The sequence below is a fragment of the Podarcis filfolensis genome, assembly GCF_964270895.1.
Source record: "Podarcis filfolensis genome assembly, chromosome: 12".
Lineage (NCBI taxonomy): Eukaryota > Metazoa > Chordata > Lepidosauria > Squamata > Lacertidae > Podarcis > Podarcis filfolensis.
Window position 1 is genome coordinate 51,547,373 of NC_139614.1, and position 25,152 is coordinate 51,572,524.

A 25,152-nucleotide genomic window follows, 5' to 3' on the forward strand; every position below is an offset into this window, starting at 1 on the left:
TTCCTCAGAGAAAGTTTTTTGGGGGGGGCATGCAATAAAAGGCTTCTAAACATGTTTGGATCCCAAAATGTTACCAGTTAATGGCTACAAGAAATTAGCAAAGTGACCTCAAGAACTGCCATTCTTGAAAAGGTATATCGTAGCCGAAAAGCATCTAAAGGGAAGCGCATTAATTACCTTTTTAAAAATGCATGCCATGATTTTATTTCTTATACAGATATTGAGGCACATGGCCACTCGGGGCTTATCCATACTTTTTCTTCTTCCAACGCTTTCCCCTGGGGAAAACAGCTCTGTAGCACTGAGTTGGAACAAAGGGCAATTTGGGGTTTCCCCAGATTGCCATTTGTTCCGATCTAACACTAAAGAGCAGGTTTTCCCGGGAGAAGAGAAGGGCGAGGGAAAAACTGCTTGGATCCTAGCTTTCTAGGCATGGCACAAGCCAAACTATAGAAGAGTCCTCAGTGCCATTAGTGTATGCAAATGTCTGGCTCAGTTGAAACTAACCTTTGTTCTCAGTAATAATGGAACTTGTAGATGGAGAATCATAAAATCTCTGAATTGTAGAATTAGAAGGAGTCCCGAAGGTCATCTAGTCATCTAGTCCAACCCTCTGCAATGCAGGAATCTCAGCTAAAGCATCCATGACAGATGGCCATTCAACCTCTCCTTTAAAACCTCCAAGATACAGTCGTACCTTGGTTTTTGAACAGCTTAGTTTTGGCTCCTGAACGTCGCAAACCCGGAAGTGACTGTTCCGGTTTGCAAACTATTTTTGGAAGCCGAACATCCAATGGGGAAAGCTCCTGCAGCAAATCAGAAGCCGTGCTTTGCTTTGCGAATGCTTTGGAAGTTGAACGGACTTCCGGAAGGGATTCCGTTCGACTTCCAAGGTACGGCTGTATTCATAAATATTTTTTTATAAAAGAAAAACAAAGAATCAGAAATTTTAACCACAAAGTATCACAGCACGGAAGAACAAAAGTACAAAGATACATTGCAGCGCCGAAGGGATAGTCAAGTATTAACTCATACAAATATTCCTCTTACAAAAAATAAAGATTTATAAAAAATAAAAGTGTTTATAAAAATAAAAGGACTCTCTTTCCTTGGAGGTGTTCAGAGGGAGCTCCCCACTTTACGCGATTTCACGTATGTGCACAGGCACCGTAAACATAAGCCTGGTGGAAGTGGGAGAAAATCTCATAATTTTATTATTATGCTGTTTGTTATTATGCTCTTATTATGCTTTTATTATTATTATTACGCTCCGTAAAATGAGTTCTTTATGTTGTACACTGCCCTGGGATCTTTTGATAAAAGATGGTATATAAATTGAATAAATAACTAAATTAAATATTTGGTGAAGGTGGTTTAACTGGAGGACAGTCAGCCACAGATCTGGTTAACTGAAGCTTCATGCTCCTGTTCTTTGGTGATTCATGGATCCCTTTTCTTCTTTTCCCCCTCTCCCCAGATCAACTTTTTGCTTTTCGTGGGCATCATCATCATCCTGGTCCAGAAGCTCCAGTCGCCTGATATCGGGGGCAACGAATCCAGCATTTACTTGTAAGTACAGGGCAGAACTGTCCAAGGAGCCGTAGTTGGTTTTGAGCTCTGACATACACATAGGAAAAAGTGAACATGTGGCTTGGGGAGGTTTCAATTTGGGAAGGTCGGACCGAGAGAAATGCCTCTCTCTAACTTGGATAGCCACCCCCAGTCAGCTTACACCAGTCTTCTTCAACCTTTGGGTCCCACGATGTGGGTGGACTACAGCACCCATCATCCACAATGGTTATGGATTATGGTTGTTGTAGTCCACCTTCATCTGAGGGATTGAAGGCTGAAGAACACTTGTGTAGACAATACTGAGCCAGAGAGGTCAATGGTCTGACTCAGTTTAAGGCAGCTTTCTAAACAGTCTAAACAGTACATTTTCCTTTGCATGGAATATCAGGCTAAGGAAGAATTGAGACAAAAGGAGGAAAGCAAAGTTTCCACATATGTATTTGAAACCTTGGGGTTGTCTTGGAATGTGTGTGTATTCGATTTAAGGACAACATAGCTACCGATGTTCCTAAATTTCTGTTTTTATTTTGTTAACGAACACAAAAGCTGATCCAAAGCACCACCTCTTGCAAACAGCCATGGCGGAAATCTTCTGCTCATATAGGTGATGTTTCTAAATTTATTTCAAAGCTAGAATGACCTTTTTTTCCAGAGGAAAACCCATTTTAACAGGAGGCACAAGGAACAGGAACAAGGGGAAAATAAGCATGTGGGACGCCTCTTGCCATTCATGGCTGTCACCACCGATTGTAGGAGAATGCAGATATCTCTAACTTCAGCCAACTCTGCAGTTGTTACTGGACTATAGCAGGCGGCGCTGTGGTCTAAACCACTGAGCCTCTTGGGCTAGCCCAATCGAAAGGTCGGCGGTTCAAATCCCCGCAACGGGGTGAGCTCCTGTTGCTCTGTCCCAGCTCCTGCCAACCTAGCAGTTCGAAAGCACACCAGTGCAAGTAGATAAATAGGCATCGCTGCGGCGGGAAGGTAAACGGTGTTTCCGTGCGCTCTGGTTTCCGTCAAAGTGTCCCATTGCACCAGAAGCAATTTAGTCCTGCTGGCCACATGGCCCAAAAAGCTGTCTGCGGACAAACGCCAGCTCGCTTGGCCTGAAAGCGAGATGAGCACCGCAACCCCATAGTCCCCTTTGACTGGACTTAACCGTCCAGGAGTCCTTTACCTTTTACCTTTACCTTTATAGCTCCTATCACCCCTGACCATTTGCCACATAAGCTGGGACTGGGGAGTCAGAGCCCCCCCCCAAATTTGGAGAATACCCCATTGGCTACCCTGTTTTGTGGCATTGCACTCATTGGGTGACAGTTTCCCCTCTGCTGGGTGGGATTATAAAGGAGGAAATACATTTTCAGGTCTGGATACCATTAATCTAAAAAGACTTCTGGACAGAGAGTTTTCCCAGTGTTCTGAGCATTGAATCAAATTATCTGACACCTCCGCTTCTGTGTTGCTGGCTGGTACCCCAAATATTAGGTCAGCATTCCAGTAGGAAAATTATTGGTGCTGTAATTCGGGATGAAGGGATGCAGGTGGCGCTGTGGGTTAAGCCACAGAGCCTAGGACTTGCTGATCAGAAGGTCGGTGGTTCAAATCCCGCGACAGGGTGGGCTCCTGTTGCTCGGTCCCTGCTCCTGCCAACCTAGCAGTTCGAAAGCACATCAAAGTGCAAGTAGATAAATAGGTACCACTCCGGCAGGAAGGTAAACGGTGTTTCCGTGTGCTGCTCTGGTTAGCCAGAAGTGGCTTAGTCATGCTGGCCACATGACCCGGAAGCTGTACGCTGGCTCCCTCGGCCAATAAAGCGAGATGAGCGCCGCAGCCCCAGAGTCGGTCACGGCTGGACCTAATGGTCAGTGGTCCCTTTACCTAATTCGGGATGGGCCTTGCTATACTATCTCTCTGTAGGTCATGCCTACTTCCAACGGCACAGCTCTCGCCAGTCATAACTCACACCATTGAGTGCTTTTTACTACCTTAGAAAGCCCGCTAGAATGAGACAGTCTTTGCCATGCAAGGAATATGCTTGTCTAATCCCTGTTGGGAATTTTATCCAGCCTGGGGTCGCTGCATTCATACACAAGAGAGTTTTGCGGTGTTATTTCCAACTTGGCATGGCGTTTTTCTGCTTGAGGCTGTGCTGCTATGGAAAGTGAAAGAACTGTCACTCACCCCCTCCCAAAATGGCCATTTGCTGCATGTTCACCGTAGAGTTCACAGGGGAGCATCTTCTGTCAAGAGATTTGTCTTTAAAACAGCTCACAAGGGATGATTCGGGGGGAGGGGGACCATAGCTCAGTGGTTTGTGTGTCTGCTTTGCATGCATAAGGTTTCAGGTTCAATTCCCAACATGCCCAGATAGAGCTGGGCATGAAACCATGGAGACCTGCTGCCAATCTTTGTTTAGAATATTGTACTAGATGGAGGAAAGGCCTGTCTCAGTTCAGTCGTACCTTGGAAGTCGAATGGAATCGATTCCAGAAATTCGTTTGACTTCTAAAACGTTCGGGAAACCAAAGCACGGCTTCTGATTGGCTGCAGGAAGCTCCTGCAGCCAATCGGAAGCCGCCGAAGCCCCATTGGATGTTCGGCTTCCAAAAATAGTTCACAAACCGGAACAGTCACTTCCAGGTTTGTGGCGTTCGGGAGCCAAAATGTTCGGGAACTTAGGTGTTTGACTTCCAAGGTACGACTGTAAAAGGAAACTTCCTCTGTCCCCACATATCAAATGTTCTGATGTCCCCATCAGCTTCCAAGATTGCACAGCCTAGAGCCCACATGGCGAACACATCTGCTGGCGATTTTTTTCCTATGTGTATGGTTAGCAACAGCAAAACAGAGACAGGCGACGTCATTTTCCCGTTTTCATTTGCTGCCATTTTTTATTTTTGTTCATGTTGGTTTGCTGCTTCCTGTCCGGAGTCCCGCAGAAATGTCCAACGTTGATGTCTGTGTTGCAAAGAATTGTCGATCTCAGTGCTACTTAGTGACCTTAAGCTGACTACTCCTACAAAATATTCACGGTGCCTTCAAAATGTGCATGGTTGTCAATATATGTAACCTGTGGTCATGCAGAGATCCTGCATATGGATTGTACTGAGAATATAATAATGTGTGCGTGTCTTGAACCCAGAGCTCCAGTGCATGTGCAGAGTTCCAGGGGAGTACACACTGCCCTATTCCTCTAACATCAGTTTAGAAGGGAGACCCCATGCGCACAATGAGGGACATGCGCAAGTGTTGGTTTGCAGCTGTCTGCTCCAATCAAGGTGTTCTTTTTGATCATGTGAGATCCAGGGCATGTACAGAGCTCATTTCCGAACAAGGGCTTCCTTCGGTATAGCAAGGAAAGGTTGTGTTCACAAAGGGGTATAGGATCAGAGCTTTGTGGGAATGTTCAGGGAGGCAGGAAAGAATATATTGTTTATTAATATCCTTCCTAACTTGCATTAGCAAGTTCCTTTACTTAGCAGAGTTTTACATTCCTCTTTGAAACACACAGTGGGTACCTGGTTACAGGCTTGTGTAAGCCTCTCAGTATTAGATTCCTGGTAAGTTCCCTTATATCCCTCTTAAAAAGAATAAACACACGACAGTATTATTTAAAGTCAATAGAAGACGTTTACTCACATCATCAGTTCACAGTTGGATCCCTGGAGGCAGACTTAGTTACAGATATATAGCTGTGGATCTATCCCATATGGGGATAATCCCAGTGTCCTCTGTTGGCTGAAAGCTAACAGAGCATTTCTAGCTAAAAAGCTGTTCCAATGATGGAGGAAGTCAAAAAGAGAGAGTGTGCTGCGTGCCTTGTCCTTTTGTTACCTGGACAGGTAAGGTCACGCCCACCTCTAGTCACATGCAAAGGAAGTATGTCCCAGCCAGGAGGAAACAGGAAGTTTTTGACTGGCTGCACCAAACATTCCCCTGCATGTCCACTCTAGGAAAACAAGAAATGTTGTACTTGACTGCTACCTATGTATCACATTCCACAAGCTTCTCGGCATTGGAGGTAAGGAGGCAAGGTGGGGAAACACCGAGGCTATTTCAGTGTTGTGAGAACATCCAGACACACAAAAATAAATTTGATAGATCGTATACCGTTGCTTATTTCTACCATAAATGCTGACTTTTGAAGAATGTGGAAAGGGGATGGGAATGAGGAATGGGGGGAAGAATATTATATATTATTCAATATATGAGAAGGAATACAGAATCCTGAAGGGTCAGAGAAGCCACAATATCAGAAGAAGAAAAAACGCACTATCCGTTCCAATCAAAAATATTTTACAGAGTGTTTCCACATTTTCTAGCAATGCATTTCCCCGCTGCAGTCCTAAGGACTAGAATCTACATTTTGCTGCTTGATTTGGCACTGCAGAAACAGGATTCCATTGCCAGTAATATTCTCCCCCTCCTTTTGAAGATGGGGACAACATTTGCCACAGGAGGGTGGGAACAATTCGCCACTAAGGAAGATACCCGAACTCTACTACACAGAAGACCCTGTGGCTCAACTTCACCAATTACAGGACTTTGGGGAACAGATGCTGGGAAATGCTTTTTTAAAAGCAGAGATCCCAGAGAGCCTCCTGGGCAGGGTCATTTGAACCCAGCTGTATTGTGCAACCAACACTTCTATCTCTTTCTACCTCTCTGCTTAGCAGCAGACACGAACCTCTTCTTCTCTTATAAGGCTCCATTACAGAGAGCTGCTAAGCGCAGTTGGCATGGCTGTTTGCAGCAACTCAGCAAATTAACCGATGGTTTCGACCTGGGCGGCGGAAACTCCAGCTCTGGAAGGTTTCTATGCTTATGCAATTAGAGCTGTCCTGGGCAGAAGTCCAGTGAGGCTAAAAGGGGGGCTTTGCATCTTGATTTCTCAATGTCTAAATGCCCTCCCTAAACCAGGTAGCAATGGCCTTACTTATACTGTATCATGGGGAAGATGTAAAGTGTTATTTATAAATGTTTATATTCCTCCAACTAGCATTGACACCGATAGCAAGTGGAAAAGATTAGAAACCTTTGTTAAGTTGCTGATTTTGGATTATCCGGGGGCAAAGGTCCTGCTGGTGGGTGATCTCAACGCAAGGCTAGGGCCAGATGACTCCAGTTTAGCAACCAAATACAGGTGCAAAGTCGGGTTTCCCGAGATGCCTAGCCCAGAAGCCCGCCACACCCCAAGGCTATCTAAGGACCAATATTCAAACTACGCCAGCGCCTGCCTTTTCAAATTTTCGAGGCAGCTAAATTTACACATTCTAAATGGGGTGATATCCCTGGGGAATATACATTCCTGTCAGGGTCAAAAACTAGTACAATTGACTACATATTGACCAATAGTGAATTATTAGCAAAAACTGAGCGATTAAAGTGTTCCCATATGTAGAAAGGGATCACTTCCCATTACACCTGCAGGTATCCCTCAAAAACAAGACATTCTTTCTGAAAACAATTCCTGGAAGCAGATTTTCTGTGGCATTCTGCTAAGTCATCTCAGGTCTACAGAATTTTTGATTATGGAGATACAGTGGTACCTCAGTTTCAGAACAGTCCTGTTTACGAACTATTCGGTTTATTAACTCTGCAAAACTGGAAGTAGTGTCCCAGTTTGTGAACTTTACCTCGGTCTAAGAACGGAATCCGAATGGTGGAAAGGCAGCGGTGGTGGGAGGCCTCATTAGGGAAAGCACGCCTCGGTTTAAGAATGGTTTTGGTTTAAGAACGGACTTCCAGAACGGATTAAGTTTGTAAACTGAGGTACCACTGTACTAATGCAAATATCCTGGGGCTAAGATATGAACTCTGGCCCATCTACAAGTGTTGGTATTAGCGGCAGGTGAGCAGGAATTGGACAGTTCTATGGCTGCGTACCCACCATACATTTAAAGCACGCGACTCCCCCCTGGAGAATCCTGGGAACTTTAGTTTACCCACTCACAGAGGTGCAGTTCCCTGCACTCTTAGGAAACTACATTTCCCAGGATTGTTTTGGGGGAAGCCATGTGCTGCAAATGTCTAGTGTACATGACCAATCTGCCAATCAGGTTAAATAGCAGGGGATGTTGAGATACTGTCGTTTGCAAGTCAAAGCATAATAAATAAAAGTAACAGCAGTCCATTGTTTTTCCATCCAGACCTTTTTCGCTTGCGCATTGCCCATGTGGATGTTTATTTGCTTGCCAACCCATGAATGCAAAAAGGGGACTTTCGCGTACTGCAAATCAAGCCCACCCAACGGTTCAGTTAGCACAAGGCAAAAGCTTGAAGGTTAAGCCAGGCTTGTTAGTTTGGTGCATTGAAACTGGACCTGGCATGAACTGGGACTTGCTGAAGATGGTTGGGTACATAATTCATCTTGGCAATATTCCCAGATTATAAATGCTGTTGTATTTAGAGGTATTAGAAACAATGGAAACGATTGATCCTTAGCACAATTGCCTGCAAAGCCATCAGCCAATCTTAAGACTTAATTTTCCAAAAGCAGCCTTCAAAGACTTCATACGACTTTAAAAAAAAAAAATATTATGAAATATTTGCATTTTTTAAGTGAAAAATTTCATTTCATCTCTATTTATTGATACACACCAGCTCCAATCGTATGTAGCAATAGTGTTGCAAAATGCACTGCTATTGGGCTTTATCAAGTGGTACATTCATTTTGTTTCCTAAATATATTTCTTGCTCACCAATGGGACGATGTGCATCTATACGATCAGGTGTATCAAATTCAGGGTATCGCGGTATATGTCAACTTCTGATTCCGTAAGTCGCTTTGAGGTCTTTTCTTTTTTTAAAAAAGTGATTAATAAATATAATTAAAAATAATAAGAACAACAACAACTACACATTCAGTTCTCAGTCCAGAGAGGGATTTGCAAATGGAAAGTTGCTGCATCAGAGCAACTCTGTTGATCAGCTGCAGATGCTGCAACTCAGGCTGAACCAAAACCTCTCACCACTTTCATGTAGGGCACCTACTTACACATCACCAGAAAGAAAGAAGAGAGTTTATGACATCACCAGATTTGTATATGCTAATCCATATGCATGGATGCGGGTAGCACTGTGGTGTAAACCACTGAGCCTAGGGCTTGCCGATCAGAAGGTCGGCAGTTCGAATCCCCGCGATGGGGTGAGCTCCTGTTGCTCGGTTCCTGCTCCTGCCAACCTAGCAGTTCAAAAGCACGTCAAAGTGCAAGTAGATAAATAGGTACCGCTCCAGCGGGAAGGTAAACGGCATTTCCATGCACTGCTCTGGTTCGCCAGAAGCGGCTTAGTCATGCTGGCCACATGACCTGGAAGCTGTACGCCGGCTCCCTCGGCCAATAAAGCGAGATGAGCGCCGCAACCCCAGAGTCGTCCGCGGCTGGACCTAACAGACAGGGGTCCCTTTACCTTTACCTAATCCATATGTATAGGTGCAAATTTGGAAATAATGACTATCATTTAAATAGGAATTGCAGCACATCTCACCTTAGTGGCCCCCAAGTGACATGTATGGGCAACCTCAAGACTTCATTTCCTGATTCCTTCTCTTTAAACCAGACTTGGACTCAGGCAGAGGGCACTCTCAAATAGCAGGCTTACAACCCTTCAGAACAGAGGGCAGGATTCCATGCAGTCAGTACCACGTGCATCCAGAATGACAATTTTTCACTGTCTACAGATGAGACCATGGCCACATAGTACCTCACCCAAGTGGAACGATTTGGGTCTTACTCATAACCAGCTTCAAACCTTATTCAAAAGTCTCCAGCCGATAGGCTCCAGTCTTCTGTCTATGGCACCAGGAGGCAGATCTGCCCTTTGTCTTAGAGTCCTGGGGTTGCACCATGTTAAGTGCCTTCCAGGAATTGTTGGACTACAACTCCCATAATCATCCCTAACCATGGGATGATGGGAGGTGGAGTCCAACAACATCTGAAGAGCACCATGTTGGCTACCGGTCCATTTATTATCACTATAATTAGATTTGGTTCAATGCACAAAATCTCGTCGCCACCTGTCATTATTTTGACAGCTGTGCAGTAAGCCAACGTCCCTGACTATCATCTTGGTTTTATTCTGGCTTGCACCCACCTTTTCTTTCTTTACTTTGTCACCTTAATAGCACCTTTTGTCATCATGCATGTTGAAAGCATGCATATATATTTAGCTAACACAGGTGTACATCATTCCTCCAACTAGCTTCATGGTGGAAAGAGAGGAGAAACATGGCATATCCCATCGGTAGGTATAATTTTACCTCTAGGGGGAAAATGAATAAGACTTAGATTAAAGGATCCCAATGTTCTAAAGTTTTCTGGGTGTGTGTGTGTGTGGAGAAACACTTCTTTTTTAAAAGGCAAAATGTGTATAAATTATGCAGATAAAGTCATTTCACAAGTGTCTACCTTGCATAATTTATTCTGCTTTTGCAAAACCATGGGAAAGGACAGAGACCTGTAGACCAGGCAAAGAGACCTGTGTCCAAAGAGGACAGAAGCGCACACAAAAGGGTCTTCGCTGCTGAAAAGACAAGCCACCGTTCGGTTTCAAAAGAGGCTTGTCTCTTCAGCATCTAAAACTGCCCTGAAGAAAATAGCCAAGCAAGGCTCCAGTTGTACACACAGTTCTCTTAAGAGTATAGAAAGCTGCCATACACTAGATCAGGCTACTACCAAGTTTGGTCAACTCTGACTGGTAGCAGCCCTCCAGGTGCTCAGCCAGAGAAAGCTCTTTTCCATCACCTGCTACTTTTAACTGGAGATGCCCGAGGCTGAACCCAAAACCTTCTGCATGGAGAGGATCAGTTCTATGGATGGATGGCGGCTAACAGATTGAGATTAAATCCTGACAAGACAGAAGTACTGTTTTGGGGGGACAGGAGGCGGGCAGGTGTGGAGGATTCCCTGGTCCTGAATGGGGTAACTGTGCCCCTGAAGGACCAGGTGCGCAGCCTGGGAGTCATTTTGGACTCACAGCTGTCCATGGAGGCACAGGTCAAATATGTATCCAAGGCAGCTGTTTACCAGCTCCATCTGGAATGCAGGCTGAGACCCTACCTGCCCGCAGACTGTCTCGCCAGAGTGGTGCATGCTCTGGTTATCTCCCGCTTAGAATACTGCCATGTGCTCTACGTGGGGCTACCTTTGAAGGTGACTTGGAAACTACAATTAATCCAGAATGCGGCAGCCAGACTGGTGACGGAGTGGCCGCCGAGACCATATAACACCGGTCTTGAAAGACCTACATTGGCTCCCAGTACGTTTCCGAGCACAATTCAAAGTGTTGGCGCTGACCTTTAAAGCCCTAAACAGCCTCGGCCCAGTATACCTGAAGGAGCATCTCTACCCCCATCTTTCTACCCGGACACTGAGGTCCAGCACCGAGAGCCTTCTGGCGGTTCCCTCACTGCGAGAAGCCAAGTTACAGGGAACCAGGCAGAGGGCCTTCTCGGTAGTGGCGCCCTCCCTGTGGAACGCCCTCCCACCAGATGTCAAAGAGAACAACAACTACCAGACTTTTAGAAGACATCTGAAGGCAGCCCCGTTTAGGGAAGCTTTTAATGTTTGCTGCATTACAGTATTTTAATATTTTTTTTGGAAGACACCCAGATGGGCGGGGTATAAATAAATTATTATTATTATTATTATTATTATTATTATTATTATTATTATTACCCGTGGCCGATAGCCCCAAAACGTAGGTGATTAAAAACAGCCCACTTTGAAGATGAAGCTTTGATATTCCAGCTATTTTTTGAACCATGTCATGTCCCTGTTTTTGGAGTGCCTAGTAGGTTCCCAATTTGCCAAACTTTGTTTATATATGGCTGTTCCACAAAGGTCAGATTGGGCCATTGCAGGAGCTAAAAGCTCTGGATGTGTTGTTTGGAGACAATTTAGAAGCTTCTTCTAGTGCAGAATACAGCTCCCCAGATCTCGATAGAGACCAGGCTGTTAAAAGATGCAACACCTTTGTTGCGGCAGTTGTGCTGATTGCCAGTTTGCCTCTGGGCTGTTGTTGTTTAGTCGTCTAGTCGTGTCCGACTCTTCGTGACCCCCTGGACCAGAGCATGCCAGACACTTCTGTCTTCCACTGCCTCCCGCAGTTTGGTCAAACTCATGCTGGTAGCTTCAAGAACACTGTCCAACCATCTCGTCCTCTGTCGTTCCCTTCTCCTTGTGCCCTCCATCTTTCCCAACATCAGGGTCTTTTCCAGGGAGTCTTCTCTTCTCATGAGGTGGCCGAAGTATTGGAGCCTCAGCTTCAGGATCTGTCCTTCCAGTGAGCACTCAGGGCTGATTTCCTTAGGGTTGCCATATTTCAAGAGGTAGAAATCTGAACACAAAAAGTTGTTGAGCTTTTTGAGGGCAATCGCCCGATAGCCCCCCTCCACTGCTTTCAAGCCCGAGCCACCCACACCTGAGTCCGGGGAGCCGGCGCCAGAACCAGAGCCGGCAACACACTTTCTTTTTTAAAAAAAAAAAATCCAAAATCAAGGACATTTGATTTATAATGTAAAATCCCCCCCCCCCTCAGAAGATGGGCATGTAGGACCCCTCAGGGCAGGATTTAGGTTTGATGAGGCCCTCAGCTACTGAAGGCAATGGGGCCCTTTATATGTCCAGCTGTCCTTTGTCAACAACAAATTATCACTGGGTTTTTTGTGTTGAATATATGCTATACGGTAATTTATGGACCTCATAGGTATCTAAAGCCATTTGCACACAACAAAATGTGTATTTTATCAAAGTAATTGATATAGAAATGAGCAAAGAGGTGATATTTTAGGGAGCAGGCTAGCAGGCGGGGCCCATGACTTATATCATAGGAGCCTACACAACACAAAACACTGTTGCTGTGTGTAGGTTTCATTTTATTTGTTTTTTATCTTATATTTTGGAAATGTACATCCAGGTTTTTTCCCTTTAATTTTTTTGGGGGCCCCCAAGAGAGTGGGGGCCCTAAGCTATAGCCTGTTTAGCTTATACGTGACCCCAAAAGAAGACATGTCAGGGAATTCCCAGACGTATGGCAACCCTACTCTGGGCCCAAATCTAAATTTGGATTTAAAGCCCAAACCAGGGTGGGGAACCTGAGAAATGGGTGTGTCTTTCTAGGCTCCTTTCTCTGGCTGCTCTCCATCTTCCCAGGCTACACAAACACACAGGCCCTGTTTTGCATCCCTGAGTGTTTTTGCCTGGCTGGAATATGCCCTTCAGTTCTGATAGCGTCTCAGGTTTGTCTGGGCAGAGGATAGAGGGGGTGCTTGAGTTTGTGTTTGGAAGTGGCTTGCTGTGCAAGGATAATGTTTACGTACAGAAACACTGAGTGGAATATCTCCATAGGGATTTGAATGCATTTCCTTTTCCTCCTCAGTAGCACCAGATTTAAGCTACAACATGGAGCCTCAGTTTATGAGAGGCCTCTTAAGAACAAACAAACACGATCCTTTTAAAAAATCATGAAAGAAGGTGTTTTAGGTTTTATGTTAGGGGCAGAAAGTGCACGGGGTACGCAGTTGCCTTGCCCCTTCTGTTTAGAAATTGCTAAACCACGGAGCTGTTTGTCTGTTGCTGTACATCAAAATGTTTTCAGGAATGCTTAATAAGAAGTCAGGAGGCATTTTCATTGAAAGGTATTTTGTACGCAGCTAGGCTTATTGCAAGACCTATGCTTTAGCTGAATGCATTACAGGGACTTTGAAATATACTCAGAGTCGAGTAGTAATTTCATGCTCTTTACTTAGGAACAGTGATTGAATTTCCCCCCGAACCTCAGGCTTTATATACATTGTTTACACACTGAGTACCGTCTGATTGGTTGATTATGTTTCTCTCCTGGAGCCTGATTGGGCTGCTGCTGCAAGCCAATCAGTTGTTGCATCCTAGCATCCTACCGGCCTAATAGGCTGATTAACTTCCTCCTAGGGTCTGATTGGGCTGCTCCTGCAGGCCAATCAGGTTCTTGCATTTTAGGATCCTACCTGCCTATTGTTCTAGGATCCAAGCTTAGTACATAACAGACTTCATGACTGTTGGGACCCCTTCCAACTTTAGAAGTCTATGATTCTATGAATTGTTACTTTTCAGTTGTGCCGTGACTTATTGATACATAAACAACTATTACTTCTATTATTTCTATTTTCCGTTCTGCTGTATTTTTTTCTGAAAGAATACTGCACTTCTTCTTATTGTTGTCCTGTAATGCCTCTTAAACGTGACACTGTTTAGGGCAGGGATAAAGAACCCTTTTGGCTCCATGGGACAGAAGCTTATCAGGATTCGCCTTTCGGGACAAACTTGACAGGCGTGTGAGGCTGCCAACCTGCCAAAATCACTCACACAGCTTCGCAAGTCCCCCGTTTATACTTGGGACCATAAGGGTTCCTGTCAGAGACTGGGCAGAGGAGAAATGATGGAGACCACCTCCCCAACCTGACCCTTCCAGAGAAGGAGAAAAAGACAGCTCAGAATTACAACAGGGGTTTGAGGGAGGGAGGTCACAGAGAAGATGAGGGGAAAGTTGGGAAATAATAGGAGAGGAAGAGGAGGAGCTGACTGATGTATTGTCATTAGAAAGCATTCCAGACCCACCACCACCCAGAACCCAGCAAGCCTTAAAAGTGGTGCATGCTCTGGTTATCTCCCGCTTGGACTACAGCATGGGGCTACCTTTGAAGGTGACCCGGAAACTACAACTAATCCAGAATGCGGCAGCCAGACTGGTGACTGGGAGTGGCCACCGAGACCATATAACACCAGTCCTGAAAGGCCTACATTGGCTCCCAGTATGTTTCCGAGCAAAATTCAAAGTGTTGGTCTTGACCTTTAAAGCCCTAAACGACCTTGGCCCAGTATACCTGAAGGAGCGTCTCCATCCCCATCGTTCAGCCCAGACACTGAGGTCCACCTCTGTGGGTCTTCTGGTGGTTCCCTCCCTGCGAGAAGTAAGGTTACAGCGATTTAGCGCTTCTGCACATGTGTGACCACCAAAACCTGGAAGTAACCCATTCCGGTACTTCTGGCTTTCAGCGGTCCATAACCCGAAAAAATGCAACCTAACGTGTCTGTAACCTGAGGTGTGACTGTATGTACAAAATGGAATTCCTATTTTGTCAGTCCCATAGTAATGGTGGGAAAATGACCCCATAGGCCAAATTATACCAGTGTCCCATTCAGCCAAGATTGGTCCACAAACCAGAGGTTCCCCACCCCAAGCCAGGGCTTCAGCAGGTTTAATCCAGCCCTGTTTATGAGTGCGATTGTGTGCAAATGTTTGCCATACCTTCATAAACACTTGGTAGAGCTACAAGGAACCAAATAGAATTGCTTACAAGGGCCAGATTGTGGGCTTACAAGGTGTTGTTGTTTAGTCATTTAGTCGTGTCCGACTCTTCGTGACCCCATGGACCAGAGCACACCAGGCACTCCTGTCTTCCACTGCCTCCCGCAGTTTGGTCAAACTCATATTTGTATCTTCGAGAACACTGTCCAACCATCTCGTCCTCTGTCGTCCCCTTCTCCTTGTGCCCTCCATCTTTCCCAACATCAGGGTCTTTCCCAGGGAGTCTTCTCTTCTCATGAGGTGGCCGAAGTACTGGAGCCTCAGCTTCAGGATCTGTCCTTCCAGTGAGCACTCAGGGCTGATTTCCTTAAGAATGGATAGGTTTGATCTACAAGGTAGTCATCCCTTATATAGAACAGAGCTGGGGAACCTCCAGCCCTCCAGATGTTGCTGGACTCCATCTCCTTCATCCCTGACCACCACCACTCATGTTGATGGGAGCTAGAATCCAGCAACATCTGGAAGGCCAGATGTTCCCATCCCTGATCTAGAGGGTAGACCTCCTAATAGCTTTTAGCAACCATAGCTAAGACTACAGCATCTACCTCCACAGGTGCTAGACCTCCAGTTCCAGATGTTAGCGTCAATACCTCCATCACAGCCTGTTTGTGATCTTCGCAAGCCCGCTGTTCTCATGTTACTGTTTGGTTGTGGTTCAGGTTTAGCATTGCTCTTCTGTATTTATATGCTTGGATTCAGAGAAACAGAGGAGTGGGTGATTTTGAAAACTGGGAGAACGAACACTTAGGAACAGAATCCTTTGCCAACATTCATTTGGGGGAAAATCTGTTGAAATGTGTTGCTTATAACCACCAGGGCTTTTTTAATCCATTAAAATGACCTGCAAATTCCCCGTTGACATATCCGATGTAGTTTTTTTACAAAAGGGAAAGATAAAGTACCGTATTTTCCGCTCTATAAGACGCACCGGATCACAAGATGCACCTAGTTTTTGGAGGAGGAAAAGAAGAAGAAAAATGTTCTGAATCTCAGAAGCCAGAACAGCAAGAGGGATCGCTGCGCAGTGAAAGCAGCAATCCCTCTTGCTGTTCTGGCTTCTGGGAGAGCTGCGCAGCCTGCATTCGCTCCATAAGAGGCACACACATTTCCCCTTACTTTTTAGGAGGGAAAAAGTGAGTCTTATAGAGCAAAAAATATGGTATCTGCTTCCCAATCTTCACCTGTTGCTTCCACAGAAATTGCAACAGTGGCGGCAATTGCTCTCAACTTTGCCGCTGACAGTGACAGCTAGAAACCCATTTCTCCCTTTCCTGCCCCCCATTATTACAAAGGAGGAATGTGAAAGCAAAAGTCCCTGTTGTGCAATTCTTTACCTGCCTTCAAAGAAGGAAGTCCTATTGAGGCCAGTGTTGTTTGCTCCAGGAGAGTGGGCTTAGACTTGTAGTCTCAGGTGTTCAGAACTAGAACCCGCATTCCATTTCCAGGTTCCATTGTGGGATACAGAAACATGCAAAATGAACCTCTGAGAGCATCTCTCTGGTGGTCGCATATCGCAGACCCCCACAGGTGTAACGGGAGTATGTTGCAGAAATGTAGAGAAATACCAAGAATAATACATTATCAATGGCTGTGTGTGTGAACTCCATTCTCCAAGAGTAGGCAGGTTCAATCTAATCTGGGCAGCGGACTTTCCATCCATAGGTTGCCCTAGTTAGCCAACCCAATGAAGAAAACATATGCAACAAATAATGTACAGTGGTACCTTGGTTCTCAAACTTAATCCGTTCTGGAAGTCCATTCCAAAACCAAAGCGTTCCAAAGCCAAGGCGCACTTTCCCATAGAAAGTAATGCAAAACGGATTAATCCGTTCCAGGCTTTTAAAAACAACCCCTAAAACAGCAACTTAACATGAATTTTGCTATCTAACGAGACCATTGATCCATAGAATGAAAGCAATAAACAATGTACTGTGCTATAAAATAAATAAGACAGTATTGTAGATGATAAATATTTAAATTATTTTTTTCCCTTACTTGTACTGATGATAGTCATTGTTTGGATGGGGGGCTTTTATCCATTTCTGCAGTCACACAATAAATCAGCTGAACTGGGTTCCATACAGTCACAAAAACAAATTAACCAAAAAAGCCTCAAAAAAAAACAACAAAAAAACCCACACAAAATAAATAGCAAAAACAAAAAGTGCCAAATACAGTGGTACCATGGTTCTCGAACTTAATCCATTCCAGAAGTCCGTTTGACTTCCAAAATGTTCGGAAACCAAGGCACGGCTTCCGATTGGTGCAGGAGCCCCGGAAACAATAGTTGACAGCTGCGTCGGATGTTTGGCTTCCAAAAAACATTCAAAAACCGGAACACTTACTTCCGGGTTTTCAGTGTTCGGGAACCAAGGTGTTTGAGTACCAAGGCATTTGAGAACTAAGGCACCACTGTATAAACCAAACGTACTGTATGTATTTAACATTATGACTCACTAAATATATATAAACCAGGGTTGCACAACATCTTTGGCAGTCCTGGGACTGCACTGGACAAAAGAGGGGTTTCGACCTTTTGAAGATCTAACAGTCTGAAAGATTTCAAAGTTTCAAGGACGTGGTATGGAAAAATTATATCAGGTGGGAGGATTTGCCCTCTATCCTAACACTCATGGAAATCCAATGAAACTGAAACGTTGGAAGACTCGGGACAAATTAAAGAAAGGACTTGTTCATGAAGCGCACAGACTGTGGAACCGCCTGCCACAGGAGGCAGAGATTGCGACCAATTTAGATGGCTTTAACGTTGCTAAAGTTATTATCTCTGTTGATGAGTTTGGTTTAAAAAAGGCTTGGCTCTTCTGCACTGAGAACGACAGGAAAAAATAGCAATCAAATTGTTAGCAGCTGATGTGTTCGTGCCTCTTCTGTGGAACCTGCCTCAGACTTCCAAATGATCTCTTTCATCTAATGTATTTTCTTAGTTCCACATAATCAACAGCAGGCCTTTAAATCTTGACGAGAACGTCCAACGAAACCTAAAACGGCTCCCTTGGGCGAAACCTCAAACAGATTTTCTGCCGCGAATATTTTAAACATTTGTGTCCATTGCTCCTCTGCTCCTCTGTCATTTGAATCTGCCAAGTGAATATTCTGAAAATCTAAACAGCAGAGCAGATCTCCTTAAAGTATATTTTCAATTTGCAAGGGGACTCCTTTTGCTAGCTTTGTAGCAGAACCCATCAAAATCACAAGCTGCATCTAAGATGTGTTTTGTTCAGTTAATTCGCCATCATTTATTGAATGGATGCACCATCTGCTTCTTTGCAAGCTTCTGCTGGCTCGGTGGCTGAATGCAAAAAAATGCCTCTTCTCCTGTCTGTCCTCCTGCATTCAGTATCCTTGCAAAAAAAAACCTCCTTCCATTTCCATGTGCCTGCCATGACGCTTCTTCCTTTTTTTGTCATCTTAACCTATCCAAAATGTGTTCTGGGGTTTGACATGCCTCTTGGCCTTGTTGTGATAAGCTGAAAAGAAAAAAAAGAGAGAGAAAACTATTTCCCTTTTTTATTATTTATTTTCTTTGTTTGCTGATCTTGTCACATTCAGCAGCTGCGTTCAGAAATGCTACTGTAAGTCCAGCAGGGCTAATCAACACGCTTGCAGGATGTCAGAACTGTCCACCATTACCTTGTAAGTTGTACGCGATCCTGTGGCAATATCTCTCTGTGTGTGTTTTTGATGCATGTTTGCTAAGACGTGGTCATAGCTGTAGCCGCCGCTGAGGGTAGCGTCTGTGTTTCTCGTCCGCTGCATGCCGGCTTTGTCTGTTACTTTCTGTGTGCTTTTTGCTGATAGCGTCCCAATGAGAGGAACGTCCATGTCTGAATGGTGCTGTTCCATTGGGGCAAAAAAACAACAACAACCCAAAATATGCAGGCTGTAGATTCAGGCAGACAAAAAAAATGTATTCATTCACACAGTATGTAGTTAAACTATGGAACTCACTCCCACATGAGGAAGTGAGGGCCAACCATCTATATGGCTTTGTAAAAGGATTAGAGAAATTCATGGAGGAGAAGGCTATAAATGGCTACTAGTCAGGATGGCAATGGTGCTTCTGGGACGCAGGTGGCGCTGTGGTATAAACCACTGAGCCTCTTGGGCTTGCTGATCAGAAGGTGGGCAGTTTGAATCCCTGTGACAGAGTGAGCTCCCGTTGCTCTGTCCCAGTTCCTGCCAACCTAGCAGTCTGAAAGCACGCCAGTGCAAGTAGATAAATAGGTACCACTGTTGAAGGAAGGTAAACGACATTGCCGTGCGCTCAGGTTTCCATCACGGTGTTCCCTTGCACCAGAAGAGGTTTAGTGCTGCTGGCCACATGACCCGGAAAGCTGTCTGTGGACGAAGGCCGGCTCCCTCGGCCTGAAGCAAGATGAGCACCGCAACCCCATAGTCACCTTTTACTGGACTTAACTGTCCAGGGGGCCTTTACCTTTACCTTCTACCTTTCTGATGCTTCCGTATACCAATTCCTAGAAGCCACAGGAGGGGAGAGTTGCTCTCGTGCTTGGATCCTGGTGGGTTCCCCAAAGGAATCTGGCTGGCAACAGTGAGGACAGGATTCTGGACTGGATGGGCCATTGGCCTGACCCAGCAGGCTCTTCTTAAAGTTCTTAAGAGAGCCAGCGTGGTGTAGTGGTTAACAGCAGTGGACTCGTAATCTGGTGAACCAGGTTTGCTTCCCCGCTCCTCCATGTGCAGCTGCTGGGGGACCTTGGGCCAATCACACTTCTTTGAAGTCTCTCAGCCCCACTCACCTCACAGAGTGTTTGTTGTGGGGGAGGAAGGGAAAGAAGAACATTAGCCGCTTTGAGACTCCTTAGGCTAGTGATAATGCGGGATATCAAATCCAAACTCTTATGGATTTTATACCCTACTCTAAAATAGATAATTCCTCTCACGGCTTTGTTTCCCTATCAGGAAGTGCAGCCAGCTGATGAAGCTTCAGGGTGCCAGGTAAATGTTTAACAAAGAAGGGGGGAACACCCCCATACACTACCCTGTTCACATGGTGTAATGGGAATTGGGGTTGCTTGTGCGTAAGTTCCAAACTGCTCCCAGCTGTTGGGGTAGCTAAACCTTTCCCTGATTTGACAGCCCTTACAAGGCGACTGTCTCAGTCACTGGCAGAATCCGTCAGTGAGCGTTCCCTAAACTTCTTCCAACATAAAAGCTGTTTGACGCCAAGTCTCCTCCTAGCCTCTCTGCGCGGAAGTCTCCTGCGCAGAGTGGGCGTGGCCAGCGGAGGTCCTGGGCTCTCCCCGCTGGACCCTGTGGAAGGATCTCGGAGCCCTCTCTCCGAAGACCTTTCCTCCTCCCCTTCTTTCCTGGTGTCACGCTTATTTCCTTCCCCAATGGAAGTATTCTCCCTCTCCCTGCTGGTCCCTTCTCCTGCATCATCGGAGAGCCCTACCTCCGCTCTGCGCTCCGATGTGAGTTCCCTGACACATGGCCAGCCAGATGTCTGTGGGACACTCATAAGCAGGATTCAAGCACAGGAGCACTCTCTCTTCCTGGGGGGTTTCCCACAATTGCTATTCAGAAGCATTGCTGCCCAGGGGCATCACAAGGGGGGGTGCAGGAGGTGCAGGTTGCCCCGGGTGTCATGCCTAGGGGGTGTGTGACAAAATCCCCCCCCTGGGCGGATCAGCGTGGTGGCGCTTGCACCCCCAGCAGGAGGATTTTCGCTATTGGCGGGATCGCCGTCATGAAAATTTGCCTGCTGATCATGCAAATATGCCCGGTGTGCGGCGCTGGGTGCCAGGGATCCAAGCGCCACCCGCTGGCAACCCCTGGCAGGCGACGGGCGCACTCCCAGCAGGCAGCACTCGCATCCCCAGCGCCACATGCTAGGCATATTTGCGCAATGAGCGGGCGGTGCTGACACCCCCAGGACAATTGGCGCTTTGCCAATGGCACTCCTGGGAGGATCAGGTGCTGCCGATGGCACCCCCGGGAGGATCGACACACCCCCATGGGTGGATTGCCCCGCCTCTATGGGCAGATCACCTGGCCCCCAGGTGCACATCATGTTTGCCACTCCGGGTGCCCCAGCAGCTTCCTCCACAACTGTTGCTGCCTCCACAGTGGAGGCAGGGCATGGTTAGTAGCAATCAGTAGTCCTCTCCTCCGCAGCCGAGGGGTATTTGTGAGTTTCTTTTCTTTCATTCTACAAACCATCTCACCAGCTTTCCGCTCTCTGCAGCCCTCCAGGGTGTCCACACTTCAGCTTAAGTCTTCCAGGGGAAGACGTCATAAAGCAGCTCCTTCAGTGGGACATTTCTCAGATCGAGAAATGTGTGGGCACCCAGGGAGGCTGCAGGGTCCTGGAGAAATGTTGACGGGTAAGGAAGGAAGAAATACACACCACCCTTCACCCTCTCACAGTGATACAGTAGGTGCAAAACCCCACATTCACAGACACTCAGAAGTACAGTGGTACCTCAGGTTACATACGCTTCAGGTTACAGACTCCACTAACCCAGAAATAGTACCTTGGGTTAAGAACTTTGCTTCAGGATGAGAACAGAAATTGTGTGGCGGTGGTGGGTTGGCAGTGGGAGACCCCATTAGCTAAAGTGGTGCTTCAGGTTAAGAACAGTTTCAGGTTAAGAACGGACCTCCAGAACAAATTAAGTTCTTAACCCGAGGTACCACTGTACTCTGCAAATAAGAGAGAGAGAAAATGAGGCCTCTTGTACGGGGGTAGGGGGGCTTTCAAAGAATCAGAGGGCAAATTCTGACATAGGCACAGCCCTCATCCGGACGAAGGAGAGAGAGAAGGGAAAAGTATATAACCTTCCTCTCCATTGCTACTACCCTTCTTGCCATTCATTGAAAGGGTGGGTGGTGAAGGTGGATGGGAGATGAGAGAGGTGCTTGGGGCGGGGAGCATTCAGCTATCTCCACTAACCCTCTGTTGCCTATAACCACTCAACAAGCTGGTCATTGTAGCTTGGTTGTTTGAATGGGCTTGCTTCTATCCTGCTCCCATGTGGCAAGAAGCAGAGTTTAGAAATTCCCCCTCGCTGCTTGGCTGAAGAACTCATATGACAAGCTTGCTTGGGTGAATGGTCGCCTAGGGAGGCTCCTGGTGTTTCCCTACAAATTTCTCTGCAGATTTTGGATTTCGAAATGATCTACTCTTCTTCCTGAAGTCGAACTGATGTGTGCTTCTGGTTTTGCCCTTCTGGTTTCTACTCCCTTGCTTCTTCTTTCAAGTAATGCTCTTCCTCCATGGTGCGGCATGGAGGAAGTGGACAGAGGAAACATTTTCCTCCCCTTCGCTTAAGAATAGAACTCGCGGACATCAATGAAGTTGAATGTTGGAAGATTCAGGATGGATAAAAAGAAAGCATATGGAACCAACCTGGAAGGCTTTAAAAGAGGATTAGACCGATTCATGGAGAAGAGATAGTAGCTACTGATGGCTACTAGCCATTATCTGCCTCCACAGCTGCTGGAAACTGCAGCAGGAAATACCATATTTTTTGCTCCATAAGATGCACTTTTCCCCTCCTAAAAACTAAGGGGAAATGTGTGTGCGTCTTATGGAGTGAATGCAGGCAGGAGGCTCTGCTCAGCGCTACCTTTAAAGAGCCACGTGGAGTGTGTGTGCGGCTCTTGGGGGCTTTTCTGCGAGGTGGGAGAAGGGGGTGACGGGCTGCCCTCTGTCTCTTCCCGCACCTCCCGGAAAAGCCAGCAAGAGCCACTGCCAGGCTCTGTTCAACGCTCCCTTGTAATGGCTCCCTTTCGTCCCTCATCCCACTTTGCTGGGAAGCCAGCAGAAGAGGCGCTGAGCAGCTATCAATCTTGCTCTGCTGGCTTCAGCGAGAGCTGTGTAGCTTGTTCTGCTGGCTTCTCAGCGAAGCCGCTTACATACTCTGCGCAGAATATTTCTTTTCTTGCTTTCCCCCGCTAAAAACTAGGTGCGTCTTATGGTCAGGTGAGTCTTATGTAGCGAAAAATACACTAGTTATTCTTGTGGTCAAATCCTGCTTGCAGGTTTCCCACAGCCATCTGGTTGGCTTCTCTGAGAACACACATTCTTAGAAGTGTTTTTTTACAAAATAGTAAACACCATAGCTTGGCTCCAACCAAGTTCTACTCAAAGAAAGTCCAATGAAATTAATGGACTTAAGTTAGTCAAATGCATTTGTTTCAGAGGGTTGGCTTCTGTTCAGACTAGCAATGGGCGCAACCTTGGAACTCACCTTTGCTTGAATTTCCAAATTCAGCACAGAGGTCAGCACCGGCTCAGCTTATCACAGCTTTCAGTTCCTTCAGTGCATCATCAGTGTCCATGTATCCAGGAATAAAGTGCGCACACAAAAACCTTCACAGTCATACCTTGGATCCCAAATGCTTTGGTACTCGGACGTTTTGGCTCGTGAACGCTGCAAACCCGGAAGTGAGTTTTCTGGTTTGCGAACTTTCTTTGGAACCCGATCGTCCCTGCGCGACTTCCATGACTTCCAATTGGCTGCAGGAGCTTCCAGGGCCGGATTTAGGTTTGATGAGGCCCTAAGCGACTGAAGACAATGGAGCCCTTTATTTGTCCAGCTGTCCTTTGTCAACAACAAATTGTCACTTTTTTATGTTGAATATACAGTGGTGCCTCGGGTTAAGTACTTAATTCGTTCCGGAGGTCCGTTCTTAACCTGAAACTGTTCTTAACCTGAAGCATCACTTTAGCTAATGGGGCCTCCAGCTGCTGCCGCACCGCCGGAGCACGATTTCTGTTCTCATCCTGAAGCAAAGTTCTTAACCCAAGGTACTATTTCTGGGTTAGCGGAGTCTGTAACCTAGAGTGTATGTAACCTGAAGCGTATGTAACCCGAGGTACCACTGTATGCTATATGGTAGTTTATGGACCTAACGGGTATCTAAAGCCATTTGCGCATGTTGCCATGCAACCAGTCCATGCAGAATCTAGGCACCCTATATATAGAAAGGAGTGATATTTTAGGGAGCAGGCTAGCAGGCGGGGCCCGTGGGTTACATCATAGGAGCCGACACAACACAAAACACTGTTGCTGTATGCAGGTTTTGTTTTATTTCTTTTTTATCTTATATTTTGGAAATGTACATCCAGGTTTTTCCCCCTTTAACATTTTGGAGGCCCCCAAGAGAGTGGGACCCTAAGCTATAGCTTGTTTAGCTTATACGTAAATCTGGCACTGGGAGCTTCCTGCAGCCAATCAGAAGCCGTGCTTTGGTTTCCGAACATTTTGGAAGGACTTCCAGAACGGGTTCCGTTCGACTTCCAAGGTACGACTGTATTGATGTGATCATAGCACATGATTGCATCACACGTTTTTTGGTGTAGTGTTTTGCCAACACACATATGAGGTTGTGCGCGCTGATAGAACACTGCCAAAAGTAAAACGAAATCATTAGAGGTCGGGTGGCCATCTGTCAGGGTTTTTTTTTTATTAGCTGTCATTCCTGCATTGGAGGGGGTTGAACTAGATGGCCTTTGGGGGCCCCCTTCAAACTCTATAATTTTATGGTTCTGTAAGTTTTGGGTCATTGGGATTCTTACTATCTTTCAGGGGCACATGTTTGTTTTGCTAAATCGTTACACAAAAGAAGAACCTGGGTGCAATCAAGCACATTCAGATTGCTTTTGCAGTATTTTACATGCATGGCAGCATTAGTATTGAACTGGAGGAGGGGATGTAAACGACCAGAGGTTGGGGAGAGAAAAGGATGGTGTGACAAAGATGCCTATACTCCAGTTTTAGCAGAAAGCTTGGAGATTTTCCTAGTTTAACATAGGAGTTTATTTCATTATTTAGAACATTACTGCCCTTCCTTTCCTTATATAATAGAACCTTGATTTACCACCGCCCCTACTTGCGAACAATTCGACTCACATCCATGGCAAACCTGGAAGTAAATACCGGGTTTGCCGTGATATGGGCACGCGCAGAAGCGGCTCCTGCTGACTGCACATGCACAGAAGCGGCTGCTGCGACCTGCACATGCACAGAACGGCGCTGCCGCCGAATTTGCAGGCGCAGAATGGCGCTTCTCCCAGCAACCCGGATCAACTCACGAACGGACCTCTGGAACGGATTCCGTGCGTGAGTAGAGGTTCCACTGTACTGTTCAAGGTGCCTAACGTCAGAATAATAAACTACATTAAAAAAAAGAAATTAAACGGAAGAATCATAAGTCCTCAGGTAAAAGATTAAAAAACCC

General features: G+C 46.0%; 1 protein-coding gene across 11 annotated transcripts in view; it reads left to right on the forward strand.

Annotated features, from left to right (window-relative positions):
- Window positions 1-25,152, forward strand: part of ADCYAP1R1 (ADCYAP receptor type I) — a 161,499-nt gene that overhangs the window by 116,452 nt on the left and 19,895 nt on the right. For 3 of the 11 annotated variants that reach the window (XM_083579803.1, XM_083579807.1, XM_083579806.1), the window contains exons 13-15: window positions 1,478-1,569; window positions 9,778-9,819; window positions 18,493-18,576. In XM_083579803.1, the coding sequence (XP_083435929.1) occupies window positions 1,478-1,569; window positions 9,778-9,819; window positions 18,493-18,576 (218 nt within the window). The remainder of the gene's footprint in view (window positions 1-1,477; window positions 1,570-9,777; window positions 9,820-18,492; window positions 18,577-25,152) is intronic. The other 8 variants (XM_083579813.1, XM_083579804.1, XM_083579805.1 and 5 more) reach the window with 4 other exon arrangements.